Source organism: Apteryx mantelli, chromosome 2, assembly GCF_036417845.1.
Source record: "Apteryx mantelli isolate bAptMan1 chromosome 2, bAptMan1.hap1, whole genome shotgun sequence".
Lineage (NCBI taxonomy): Eukaryota > Metazoa > Chordata > Aves > Apterygiformes > Apterygidae > Apteryx > Apteryx mantelli.
In genome coordinates, this window is record NC_089979.1 from 172,058,339 (window position 1) to 172,072,384 (window position 14,046).

General features: G+C 42.4%; 1 protein-coding gene across 2 annotated transcripts in view; it reads right to left on the reverse strand.

Moving 5' to 3' along the window:
* SMARCC1 (SWI/SNF related, matrix associated, actin dependent regulator of chromatin subfamily c member 1) overlaps positions 1 to 14,046 on the reverse strand; it is a 98,194-nt gene that overhangs the window by 24,981 nt on the left and 59,167 nt on the right. For both annotated transcript variants that reach the window (XM_067292098.1, XM_067292099.1), the window contains 4 exons: positions 10,503 to 10,558; positions 8,767 to 8,881; positions 7,730 to 7,884; positions 1,259 to 1,393 (listed from right to left, as the gene is read on the reverse strand). In XM_067292098.1, coding sequence (XP_067148199.1) covers positions 1,259 to 1,393; positions 7,730 to 7,884; positions 8,767 to 8,881; positions 10,503 to 10,558 — 461 coding nt within the window. The remainder of the gene's footprint in view (positions 1 to 1,258; positions 1,394 to 7,729; positions 7,885 to 8,766; positions 8,882 to 10,502; positions 10,559 to 14,046) is intronic.

The window sequence follows — 14,046 nt, forward strand, 5'->3', positions numbered from 1 at the left end:
TGTCAAACTCTATCAGTGTGATTAATGCCAAGGTGAGGATGGAAGCTCCATTAAATTCACATGGTAGGGCATGGGGAAAAACCCTGGAATCGTGAGTCACTATCTTCTCAACGTATCTACAGTAACAATGTATTGACAAAAATCTGCTAATTCCACAACAGAGAAATGCAAAATTTGCCTGGTGTCCAATAAAAATGAAGTTTCAAGGCATCTTTACAGTAGCTGCAGAGAAACTGCTCCTCCGAAAGCCAGCTGAGCTACACGTGAAAGAACACGCAGCAATAGGTGCCCGAGCCAGGCGCTGACAGGCAGAGGCAGCGTCTCTTCCATATTATACCCTGATTCTAGCTACGCACATGTCTCGAGTGAGATGTCACTAGCAGTGTTACATTATAAACGAAGCCCTGCTTGGGCTGTGCTATATATATTGTTTTAGTGTCACCACCTTTCAGCTGGGTAGACCTCAGTCAAAACCTGTGCCCTGGTTTACTGCTTTACTCGGTTGAAGATGGCAACTAATAACCTTCTCACTTCGCTTGGCCAGATCCTCTTCTCTACCCTCCATATCACTTCACTGCTTTCAGATTTGCTAATTTGGCTTTGTTCTATTTTAATACTTTTCTGCTCCCTAAGAGCAATCATCTTTTCCTCAACTCCTGATATTACTGTGTCCTTCCCTTCTCTTCAAGCTGTTATTTCCCTCTCCAGCTCAGGCAATTTCTTTATAACAAAATGAGAAACTGTTACTCCTTAGCATGCATCCTTCTGCTACTGCATCTCATTTTGAAGACCTTTGCAAGAGCTACCAAGAACACCCTCCAAAAACTGAAAACCAAAATCTCCAGTTTCAACTGGGTCAGGAGGAAGAGGCAGACAGTCCTGGTTTCCCTCCCTTCTAGGCAAAGGGTAAGGTTTCCAACCACTTCATTCCCTTTACAGGGGAAAAAACATTCTTAAGTCAGATATAGCTCACGTGATGATGCCTCATTAATGCTCAGTTCTGTGTTCATGCTTAGACCAGAGGAATAAGGATTAGGAAGCATATCCAGGATACAACTAGTTTGCTCCTTATGTTTCAGGAGAGATTCCAGATAGAGAAGGAGAGGAGTCAAATGCTGCAACGTATGGAGTTATTAAGAATTCTAGCTGAGGTATGAAGAATTGCATAAAGGTGAGGAACAGCTGAAGCTGCTAGTTTTCCAGCTGTTAGCATATAGGGGTTTAATCCAGGATTTCAGAGAAGTATCCCCCTACTTACTGCCTCTTTCTCTCTGTCCATAATGGTTTCCAACTCCTCAAAATGACGAAGTTTTATCTCCAGCTTCTTCATCTGTGTTTCCACCAAAAGGGCGACCAGGGACTTGATCTTTCTTTCTTCCACTGCTGCTAGGTGCTGAGGGTAAAACACAGATTATTTTGTGAAATGTGTGTAAAGCAAGAGTGCTTTAAGGGAATGAATAATCAAGTATACCTGCATCTAGCTTTAGCCATTCTATTTCACTTCTAAAGAGAAAATAAGACTTCACATCATCAATCTTATGCTCAGAACCAGAAACCCGTGGAAGATTGAGTTTTTAATAAATACATAGGTGTCAAATTTTAACACAAAAGGCATTGTGCATGCTCACTCCCCAGAAGCAATCCAGCTTTGCCTTAGCGCCTTCTGAACACTGTGCCACAGACAGTACTCAGAGGAAATGCAAACGAGGGAGCAAAGGCTAGGTCAGACCGAGTCAGCTGGAGGCCACCCAAAAAGCTTTCACCAAAACACTCACATAGGAGAGCGACCCACAGAACACTGAGGCGACTCTTGTAAGCAAAAAATATTTTAATGGCAAAGGCGTAACTAAATTAGAAGCTATCTATCTAGTTAAGCATACTTCCACTGCATTCGCAAACATACCACTAAACTGTAAGCTTTCTCAGTGCAGCTTCGGGCTGGGAGAGAGTCTGCAGAGAAATCTTTACATAGCTATGCCTGTCTACTGCTATAGGAAGTTTTTAAAAGTAACTCTAAAAAAAAAAACCCCAAAAAACTCCAGCTTCCTTTTATAACCACATTGCTTAGTATTCCTATTTCAGTAGAAAGCTAAAGGCAAAGCTGTATTTAAAGAGTGAAAAAATGAACTGCAGATAAAGGCAACCAAAGACTCCTCAGGAGGCATTAGCTTTACCCTGTGGATAACTGGATACAAGCCTAGAGAGGATGAATTGTTTAAATATTATATAAAAAATGAGACAGCCCTAATATGTCACGCAGCTTGCCGCTTCTCCCTGGAAAAAAAAAAAAAAAGCTCCAATGTTTCATGTTTTTCAAGTGTGAAAGACAAGCATGTTAATGATGCCCTCCACTAGTGCTTGTTACAAGCTTGCTGCTCAAACTGAAAATACACGCAGGAGATAACACCCATCATGTGCACTGCTTAAGAGCTTCTGCAGAAACCATCCAAGGAAGTTTCCTGGCCATGGTGTCTAAGCAAAGCCCCGCCGGCACATCCAAGGGTTGGGGGGAAGGAGGATTGGCTTTTGAGGGTGGAAAAGGTGAAGGCAGAAGGAGAGAACGAAAAAACAAAATGCTGGATCTCTTCCAGCTCACGCTGCAAATGGAGACTCATTAAACAAGCTGTGCCCCAAACCTCGGCTCAGAACTTGGAGAAATACCAAGCCTGGAGAAAAGAAATGCCGTAGAACTCCCTGGTAATACTAATTATCAATAGGATTTCTCTCAAAAGTTTACGGTGTTCCGTTTCCATCACTGACATGTTTTGTCATTTGAGAGCATTCACATCTGGTAACACACCAACAATTAAAGTCTTCAGAAAGAAATCAGTAGATCTAGAAAGCAAACTCAAGACTTCAGAAACTATCACAAAGCTCTCAAAATTTAAGTTTCATTTAAAATAAGGCACAGTTTTAGAGAACCAGAACCATCCCCCAAGTGTATCCAACACCATACCAAAGCGTCATTCCAAAAGGCTATTCAATAAATACTGAGCAAACGGAATGGTGTACACCCATGGGATAGGATCCTAGAAGGAAGAGGCATCCAGGAAAGCTGGTTGATATTCAAGGATCACCTCCTCCAAGCTCAAGAACAGTCCATCCCAGTGAAAAAGAAGCCAAGCAAAGGGGGCAGGAGACTTGCATGGATGAACAAGGAGCTCCTGGCAAAACTTAAAGATAAGAAGGAAACATGCAGAAGGCGGAAGCAGGAACAAGTAACCTGGGAGGAATATAGGGGTGTTGTCCGAGTATGCAGGGATGGGGCTAGGAAGGCCAAGGTCCATTTGGAGTTTAAACTGGCGAGGGATGTCAAGGACAGCAAGAAGGGCTTCTTTAAATACATCAGTAACACAAGGAAGACTGGGGGAAATGTGCTGAATGGGGCAGGGGCCCTGGTGACAAAGGACGCAGAAAAGGCTGAGGTCCTGAATGCCTTCTTTGCTTCAGTCTTTACTGGCTCTCAGGAATCCCAGTCCTTGGAGAACAGGGAGAAAGCCTAGAGAAAGAAAGATGTTCCCTCAGTGGAGGAGAAGTGGGTTGGAAATCACTTAAGCAAACTGGACATCCACAAGTCCATGGGCCTTGATGGGATGCACCCACGAGTGCTGAGGGAGCTGGCCGATGTCTTTGCTAAGCCACTCGATGATCTTTGAAAGGTCATGGTGATCAGGAGAGGTGCCTGAGGACTGGAAGAAAGCAAATGTCACTCCTATCTTCAAAAGGGACAAGGAGGAGGACCCAGGAAACTACAGGCCAGTCAGCCTCACCTCAAATCCCTGGGAAGGTGATGGAGCAGCTCATCCTGGAGACCATTTCAAAGCACAGGAAGGACAAGAAGGTGATTGGGAGTAGTCAGCATGGATTCACCAAGGGGAAATCATGCTTAATGAACCTGAGAGCCTTCTCTGATGGAGTGACTGGCTGGAGAGATGAGAGGAGAGCAGTGGATGTTGTCTACCTTGACTTCAACAAGGCTTTCAGCACTGTCTCCCATAACATCCTCACAGGCAAGTTGAGGAAGTGCGGGCTGGATGAGTGGACAGTGAGGTGGATTGAGAACTGGCTGAATGACAGAGCTCAGAGGGTTGTGATCAGTGTCACAAAGTCCAGCTGGAGGCCTGTAGCTAGCAGTGATCCCCAGGGGTCAGTGCTGGGTCCAATCCCATTCAACTTAGTCATCAGTGACCTGGATGATGGGACAGAGCTCACCTTCAGCAAATTTGCAGATGACACAACTGAGAGGTTGATACACCAGATGGTTGCGCTGCAGTTCAAAGGGAACTCAGCAGGCTGGAGAGATGGGGCAGAGCATTGCCAGCAGGTTGAGGGAGGTGATCCTGCCCCTCTACTCAGCCCTGGTGAGGCCACATCTGAAGTACTGTGTCCAGTTCTGGGCTCCCCAGGACAAGACAGACACGGAGCTACTGGAGCGAGTCCAGCGAAGGGTAACTTAAGATGATGAAGGGACTGGAGCGTCCCTCACAGGAGGAAAGGCTGAGACAGCTGGGACTCTTCAGCCTGGAGAGGAGAAGACTGAGGGGGGGATCTTACCAATGCATATAAATATCTGAAGGGAGGGTGTCAAGAGGATGGAGCCAGACTCTTCTCAGTGGTGCCCAGTGACAGGACGAGAGGCAATGGGCACAAACTGAAACACAGGAAGCTCTGTCTGAACATAAGGAAAAAACTTTTTTCCTGTGCGAGTGACTGAGCAATGGCACAAGTTGCCCAGAGAGGTTGTGGAGCCTCCATCCTTCGAGATGTTCAAAAGTCATCTGGACAGGCTTCTTGACAGTCTGCTCTACGTGACCCTGCTTGAGCAACCTCAACTGTTCTGCGGTATTTAGAGGAAAGTAATGGACACAGAGCTAAAAAAAATTTCATGTCTGTTAACATCGTTTAGTAAAACGAATGTCATCTGTACGAGAAATTAGTAACAAAAGTACCTTTAGCGATACATACAGCCTTCTGAGGGTCACTTCCCCTTTCTTAACATACGGGATTTTAATAACAAAATCAGATTAATATAAAGTCAACAAGGCACACAGTTAGACAAAAGACAGACAAAAGATATTATAAAGGAAATGATTAAGGAAGTTTTCCAGTAGAGACCCAAAACAACTACAGCCTGACACTACCCAATACTTTCTTATGGAGAAAGCACAAATCATTGCTAATTTTGCTGCTCACAAACTAACAGTTTGATTAGCCTATAAACAGAAGACAGGATGTAGCTGCCTGCAAAAATAAGAAACATGATTTGACCAACAGGGTCCCCTTTTATTCCTGAATTTTATGTTCCTAAATTCCTCCATGTGAAAGGAAGAGTTGATAACCAAAGGCTTTTCAATTCAGTAGGCAAAGGAAAGCCAAGCAATGGTTAGTGGTTGAAGCATTTCAGACTGAAAATAGAGATTAACAGCAAAGTTAACCAGCCATAGAAGAATTTATGGAGGATTATAGGGGATTCCACATCACTGTAGTTTTGATATTGATATCAGTGTCTTCTAGAAAACATTTATTTAATCCCAACCATCTTAAAACAGCAACTCAGAGAAGTTATATGGTCAGCATTACACAGGAGATCAAATTACGAACAAAATAGTCATTTTGGGCAGTGTAAATGATAGAACAACAGCTCCAGCAGAAGATCTGCTGTTTGACCACACAACGGGACAAAAGGTAACAGCAGTCTGCAGGAGAAGACTTGTATTTTCCATCATGTGCTACTAATGCATAGAGAGGAAAAGTGAGCTTACACTGCTTTAACAATCTGAGAAGAAAGTGAGGAAAAGGGGCTTAAAAAATACTAATTGTGTTTGTACAGAACCTGCAAAAATGCATGTGAAATTGTTGCTCCATTCTACACATCAGAACATATTAGCAAGGCTCTCCCCTAAATGAGCACATCCACTAGACACCATTTTTCAGGTAAGTGGCCTCACCAATGAGTTGTCCTATCTCAAAAGAAAGAATTCAATTGCCTGCCTTTAACCCTCTTATCTCCTTAAGCTAAATGCAATATTCCTCTGATACAAAGTTGTTTTCTTGCAATTTTACAACAGCTCTTCAGGTTACCGAGTTATAAGTCTGAAGTTTAGCATGAAGAGTTGAATTACTCTCTCAGACAAGACGATAGAGCTCACTGAAAATGTTAATATTGTCTGTGTTTTTAGTGCAAATGGGAAGAGAAAACCCTGCTGAACTTGAATTCATCTTTGAAGCATGAACATCCTAATTATAACGTACTATTTCAGTAATATAAAGCTAAAATTCTCCTAGAATATTAGAATAATGAAAACTACCATTAGCCCCTTCTCCCTCTAGTCCTCATAATCACCAAAGGAAGAAGAGTATTCCTCCAAGTGTATTTGGAGGAAAAAGCCTCCCATAAAACACAGATTAAATTTCATGCCTCCTTACTTCTTTTTTTTTTTTTGCTTGGCTGAAAATACCTACAAGTCTGATGAGCAGAAAGGAGGTTACTCTTCGTAACAGAGCTTGGTGCTTGGAACACCACAGGTTCAGAAGCACACAGGCAAAGTTATCCACATGGAAGCCAGCTAGGATTCAGCACTCCACTGAAATAACAAAACTAAAGTTCGCCTGCAAAGCGGGATTTCCAGGTTTTAATGTTTCAATAGCAATATAACATAGCCAGGGTGCCTAGCTGTGGTACTAAACAATGTTGAATCCATATAACTTTTGATTTTAGAACCTGGCTTGAAATGTAACATTGACTAGAAATAGTCTCAAATCTCATAGGTTAACAAAGAAGGGATCCTACATCTTATGACAACACCTATTGTCATCATACTATCCTTATGAGATACATGAGGCACCCAGAGAGAAGTCAAAAGTTAAATCTTTATGAGTTGAAAGAGATTAGACCGCAAAAGTCAGTACATCACATGCAACACTTCATTATGTCCACCATTACGTCCTGGAAAACTATCAGGAAATAAATCACATCCATGCTTTGCTTTTGCTAGCTATAAAGTAGATGACGCAACATAGCAGTGAATCCAAGAGTGGTATAAAACCCAAACTAGAACTTGAATCCAACAAATACGTAAAGAAGAAACAGATTTTGGAAAAAAAGATATCAGAAGAAAGCAAAGGTAGGCTTGTTCCAGCAAAAACAAAATGAAGCAGTAATTAGTAATAATGCAGTTAAAGTCGTTGGACAGAACAATGATTCAAACTACAGCTCTTTAAGAGACTACAGACAACAAATACAAATTTAAAAACAAGTTCTCATCTTACTCTCATTAACAGACACACAGCACTTCTAATCATAACACTGGAATTAAGCACCACACTGTTTTTGCAGACGGAGTCCCAGGACAGAGGGTTTCTGTGATTTGCCAAAGCCCATAACAGAACAGCCTGGGGGCACAGCCAGAAAGGGAGCAGAGGGCTTCTGTCACCTCTGCCTTCAGCATCGCAACTAGACCTATGCAGCAGAGAAGCCTTTCCAAAAAAGGATGAACATAGTTTGGGGCCATTTCTTAGGGATGGTCAGATTGCATAAGCTTACAAGAAGCACCCTAAAATAAATTATACCTAATTTCATTTAGGAGTTCAAGCAGAAGAAATGGAAGATGGCACTTGTGCTCTTTCAAGGCATTACAGATTAGAACATGAAATCCCACAGGACTGGAACAAAGGACCATTTTAAAGAGTTCAAATGTGAACTGGAAGTGGATATTCGTATAAAACAAACCTTTGCTTTGGTGGCAGCTGAGGCAAGAGCAGCAGCTGCAGCTGTAGCTACGTTTCCTTCCGAGATTTCGTGTTCCACTTTCTTCTTCCCAGCCTCATTTTCTTTGTCTTTGCTGGCATCAACATTCTCCTTGTTCTCTTCTGCCTCCTTCTCTTCTGAAAGAGATTTTCCCCCAAATTTGTTACATACGTTCTCCCTTTGTTAACAGTTACCACATCTTGCAGGGCAATTCCACTGCACACACTATTAGTCAAGCAAAGCTATTCATCCACGGGCTGTAACATTCCTACGTCACGGCACTGCTACGGTCCAAATGCCGATACAGCAATCCTAAGAGGTTCTGGTCCAACTAATATGGCAACTTCAAGTACTTTTAGTTTCCATCCTATCCATTCTTCTACCATCAGCTTGCTCTTGTCAGAACAATTTTAGCTGCATTTCAAATCAACTTTATTATTGCACCTACTTTTGTATGTAAAACTAGACGTGTCTTGTTTTACCTGTGGCTAAAATACTGAACATAAGTCCCAAGCAAAAACAATATATCCATGTGACATGTTAAAAATAAATAGCAAGAATAATGTCTTAAGTAGAAAAAAAAAGCAACTCTCCTTAGTCTGTCAAAGGAAAGGCTCTGCACCACTTCATAGGGAAACTGAGTTGGCAGATTAGCTTCTAAGCATAAAAGTGAGCAGTCCCATTTCTTCGCATCAGAAATGATCAAATGGTGCGGTAATATAGAGGAAAGAAGAGAATCTGTACGACCTATACTCACTTTGTTATGGCAATTTGTTCACCCAGTCACTAAAGACAACATGAAAGACAGACCAACTGTAGTCTAAAATGAGTTCAGGAAAGAATTTAGTGCTTGAGCTTTACAGCAAAATTAAACCAGAATATTTACTACTGAACCATGAAACAGCCTGATGTGCAAGAGGAAATATTTCTGCCACAGTTAAGTTTATAGTCTATTCCAACCACTTTAGAGGCAGACTATTAAAGTTAACACAGCTCAAGGAACAGCTGGAAACCATTACCTGGCTTGGCATCCGCAGTCACTTCACTGTCTTGCTCTTTTTCTGGATTTCTCTCATTTTCTCCTTCTTGTATTTTATCACCTTCCTCAATTTCACTTTCCCCTTTGTTTTCAGCCTGAATGGGATGAAGGATTGTTTGAAGAATGAGGAGCTATCAAAGACATTCACTGTTAACTTGGTTTATAGCTTTCGAATTAGTTCATCAGCACAGAGAGATAAAATTTTGAAGGCTGTCAAAATGGACTTAAGCAGCAGTTATTCGTAGCCAAAACCTGAACAAACACAGTAACTGCTCTACTGGGAAGTCTATTAGATTCAGTAACCCAGGCCAGATGCTTCACCTACAGGTACAAGAAATCCTGAAGTAAGATGGCAGATGAGAACAGGTTCTGCTCCCTTACGCTGCTGTTTTATTCCAATAGCTTGTGCATAAGTTTTATATCCTTTCCATTGTTTGCTATGTTAACAAAACATTTATATAGCGTTCATTTATCCACATATCTTCTCCAAACTCTGCAGAACTCAAGGTCACAACAGCATCTTGTGGTAATAAATGTTACAACTGAATTGCATATTACATGAGGGTATTTTTTGTTAAGCCGTAATAAGTCTTCTATACTTACATCTACCTAACTTTACTTAACTATTTATCAGAAAAGCAGCATAAGAACCATCTGAGAACAGAGTGAAAAGTAACATCAGAAATACACACAGCAATCATTAGGCTATTGGTCTTTCATCTGACAAAGTCAGCAACAGAGGAATATCACCAGTTGTTGCAGACACACTAAGCTCCTACCACCGTTTATTTAGCCAAGTGGTGTTCTAATTCTGGCATATAAATTTAAATACAGTTTAGGTCTGAAGCAATCACAGCCAGTGCCATTACTGTAGACTATCTGAAAAGAGATACCCTGTACCCTGTTTGTAGACATGGGGTTATAAAAAACCCCAAACAATTGCCTTCTGGTAGGTAGACTCAATAGGTAAGCAGAAGTCATTTCTAAAAGTCTGATCTTCACTGGCAGGATGCATCATACCTAACATCAAAAGTGTACACTACGCACACCTGTAGTCAAGAGTCAACCCACACTCCTTGGGAAGCTGAGAAACCCCAGGCACTTCAGGGCATGATTAACCTTTTTTAAAGCATCTGAACACAAGGTGAGGCAATTCATGCCCTAGAGCCCTCTGACTATCTCAACTTCATTCCTGCTGATGGCAAGGAGGAGTCTTACCAACCAGCTCAGCTACGGACACCTTCATTTAACCGGACGGATCTCGCTCTCTCCCATCCAAGGAACTCAGAAAGGTTCCGAAACTGCCATGAAGCTGGAGGCGAAACCCAGAGCCAGCCAGACACATAACTCCCATCGCCACAGCTACGTCACAGCTCTTACCGGTAAGAGCCTCGGTCAGGCTGCCTGTTCAGCTCCACACAGCACACCCCAAAACAGCTACCAGAGATTGAGAGTAACCCAAACAACTCACAAATTTCCTGGAAAACCCTGATCTCTTTCTGGCAATCTTGTCAGACCTGGAAACGGTGTTCAACTTCGGAAAAGGCAATTTGGCACAAGACAAACGGGCAAGGCTCCCAAGCGATGTTTGCTTTTGAGCACTACAAGCCATGAACTACAACATGCAGTTTAAGGCTCCACAACAATAATATAATAATCCAGGTTTCTAAGCGTCACAACCATCTTTTCGGAACAAGCGTACCAAAGCAAGCTCACCTTTTCAGACTGCTGCCCATCTGTCTCTGCTTCCATTTTTTCTTCTTCAACCCCATCTGAGAATACAAATTAATAAAGTAATTAGAATTGCCATAATATCCTTTTATTATACTCAATATTTATTTCAGAGTTAACCAAAATTTCTTGTTCTACACTGACAATGGTTTAAAGAAAGCCACACACCACTAAACTCCTGGAAGATCAAAAGCCTATTACACTACTTAATTTAAAAATCAAGTTTAAACGTAAATTTAAATCTACCAGGTTTCTCTTTTCAGCCTGATAAGCAGGACAAACCATTCAACTATCCTCTACAGAAACACCCAGTTTGCCTATATAGCGAGAAACCCCAAAATCTATCCATTTTAGCTGTATAAAAAACAGCTTAACGCCCAGTTCTACAGTACTTAAATCATACAGTAATTCCCATTGGTAAGTCACAGTATTAGAAGATGTTCTTCCCAATACAGCCAATTTGTTTCCGTAGATGGTTGTCTGTTACATGATTAGCCTCAATTACAGCGCTGCCAGACGTGTAATTCCTCCTTAGCACGGGATCCCCTGAGCCGCTTTTGCTGAAAGGTCTCCCCAGAAGTGCTGCCGTGTTGCAGGTCAGCTGAAGATTTAAATTCCATTTTGTGGGTTATGCAAATACCAGGGTTCCGGGTTAAAGTTCTCCAAAGCAGGCTTCAAAACAACTATTCAAAGTAACATTAAGTTCTGGCAAATCTGTTAACTAACACTGTCTTTAAATGCTCAGGACCTCTTGTTATTTCCTGCTCCCCAGATCACCAGATTTCAAGGTAGTTAGCTGTTATCCTCACTGCTTTTGATATCAAGTCCTGCACAGTGCCTCATTTCACACCCTTAGTACATGTTGTTCTGCATAAACTTCATGACTAACCGGCTCTTGAGTACCGTACGACTCTTTGTGCTGTTCCTCAAAACACATTTCCTCCTAGAACACTCGGAACTGTATTCAGGCCCTCAGAAACGCATGGAAAGAAGGTAAGGTTTTTAAAAGCAGTTGTTTTAGAACCCCTGCGTCACTGGAGTTACCAAAAGGAGAACGTCACGCTGGACAAAGCATCTTGTTAGCGATCGTCATCTATATTGGCACTCGATGTCATGCATGTCATGCGGTCTCAGCAGTCACCATAGCGCATTCCACGTGACACGCAGAGCCACAGACCCCAGTGAATCTTAACTAAGCAATGAAGCTTAAGAAATTAGTCGGAAGATGTAGTTCTGATATATGCTCTTGGACAATATCCTCACTCAGACTTGGGCCATTCATTCCCTCGCTTCTTCCTCAGCTGTAATGATACCGATATTTGTGGGTTTGTACTGAAGAGTGCATCAATGAAATTTTCCAAGTTAAACCCAAACACTTGGAGCTCTTTCCACAGAAAAAGCTGTATGGCAGCTCCCCAAGAGCCCAACTGCAGCTTCCTAATTGGGTGCCAAACAAGACATGAATCACATTTGAGCATAATGTTGGCTAGATATAAACCAAGAAAACAACGTAAGTTACCAGCTGAAAGTGTTTCATTTGTACCCAAAATAGTTATCCAAGCAAATAAGAAACAGAACCGAGGCTGAATGAACACATCTCCCGACAGTGTTGCCACAAGACAGTCTGCTCGCTCCCGGCTTTAAAAAGCTTTCTAAGATGCTTTAAAAAAAGCAGAGCTGGAGCTGCCCCTTCAGTGCTGATGCTAAAGATAACAGCATAGGGTCAATGCTTACTTCTCCCCCAGCGGCCTGAGGTTTTGCTGACACGCTGCGAGATGTGCAGGGCTCTCCATAAAGCTGTAACAATTGCATTTTCTGAGCAGTAAAAAATTTCCTTGCCTGCTCCAGGAAGTGAAGCTTCAGCCTTACACATTGACCTGCATCTTCAGAAAAGGATATGCACACAGGGCCACCTCCGTCAAGACCAGATCGGAGCAAAGGCTCCCATGTGCACTCTGGAATCATGCGGGACTTCCTTACGGAAAGGCAGCATGCCGAGCTTGTGCTCAGAGCGAGACCCGTTCAGAGAGCAGAGGCAACTCACCTGCATCGCTGCAGCCTGGGAATTAGTCATCAAAAAACCCTCCACCTAGTGTCTGACCAAAAAAGGCCTCCTCTATTCACAGAGGCCACACCAGAAGAGCACATATCGCTTGGTATACTTTCATAAGAAACTAAAAACCTTATATGAACTACTGGGACACTTGGCAAGTTTTCACTGCCATGGATGAAGAAGACATAGGGGTCAGGGCAGCATCTACTGCTTTTTATGCTTTCACACTGAAGCTTGATACCAGCCAAAACTGGTTTGCCAGACACCTAGAAAAATCTGATCCTGACCACAGGTACCTTCAGAGTACACCACCACCAGACATGGAGGACCCTCCTTCCCCCCCCACCCCCCAAAAAAAGCCTTCTTTAGCTTCATTACCCAACCATGTGCTTCCTGCTATTTCTCATTTATTTTCTGGCTGACTCGACTGAGCTCTTCATGCCAACAACCTCTCATTTATTCAGTGACCATTTAGCTTCACATAGCTATCACAGAGACACCTTAAGAGCCCTGCCTAAACCTAGAGCCAGACCCCCCCCCGCCTCGGGTTACAGCTTGCTGCTCGAGTAACTGCTGACCAGTTATTATCCCATCCAACTTTGGCATCTACAAAGGCGGATTAGATAACAGCCTAAATGGTATACAAGTGAGACTAAAATGAGATAGGAAAAAAAAAACCCTTCTGTCAGCACTGTATCAGAAATATTGTTACCGTGTGCTAGATGCTTTTCTTACTAGATGCCATGCAAGTGTTTTAACGGTAATTGGTTTCATTCCCAGCTACCTATTCTCATCCTTAGGACAGGTCTCTTGCTGCTAACCGCTGGTTCATTCATTAAGTTATTCCTTTAAAGGACACTTAAATAAACGTTCCAACTAATGACAGTGGCAGAGACAGGCCTCCGGCATCGGAGGATGACAGTGTCCCGATGGAGAACACCATGAAGGTGTCTTGATAATGTACTATTTCTTGCCAGTGTTCTGCGTACGGATTGTTTAGAAGGCCGAGAAATAGGGATCTATTTGCAGCACGTAGCCACTCCATAAGGACAGATAAGAGGGAAGTGTCAGCACAATCTCTTGTCCCTTGACTAAAATCCTATCAGGTATCTTAGAGCTGCAAGAACAGAAACTCCAGTACAACTGAAAATACAGGGGAATTAAAGAGGGAGCTTACTTAGACCAAGGGATACAACACATGCTGTCACACAAATATAAAACTGCTGGAGAAAAGCCCTGATCTACCTCTAAGACAGCTTCTAAAGACATCAGCTGGTGTACAGTGCTCATTTTCTGTAATCCTCATTTTACTGGAAATTCCCATGTGTTACACTGAAGCAAAACAGATGTGCAGAGAGTTTTCCTTTAACAGCAGTAATTCTCTAGAGAAGCTTTTACAAAGTTCCTTCCATACATAAGAAAAATGTATTTAAATGTATGATTGAAAGAAAGATTTTCCTCTTAGCTTCTTTTAAG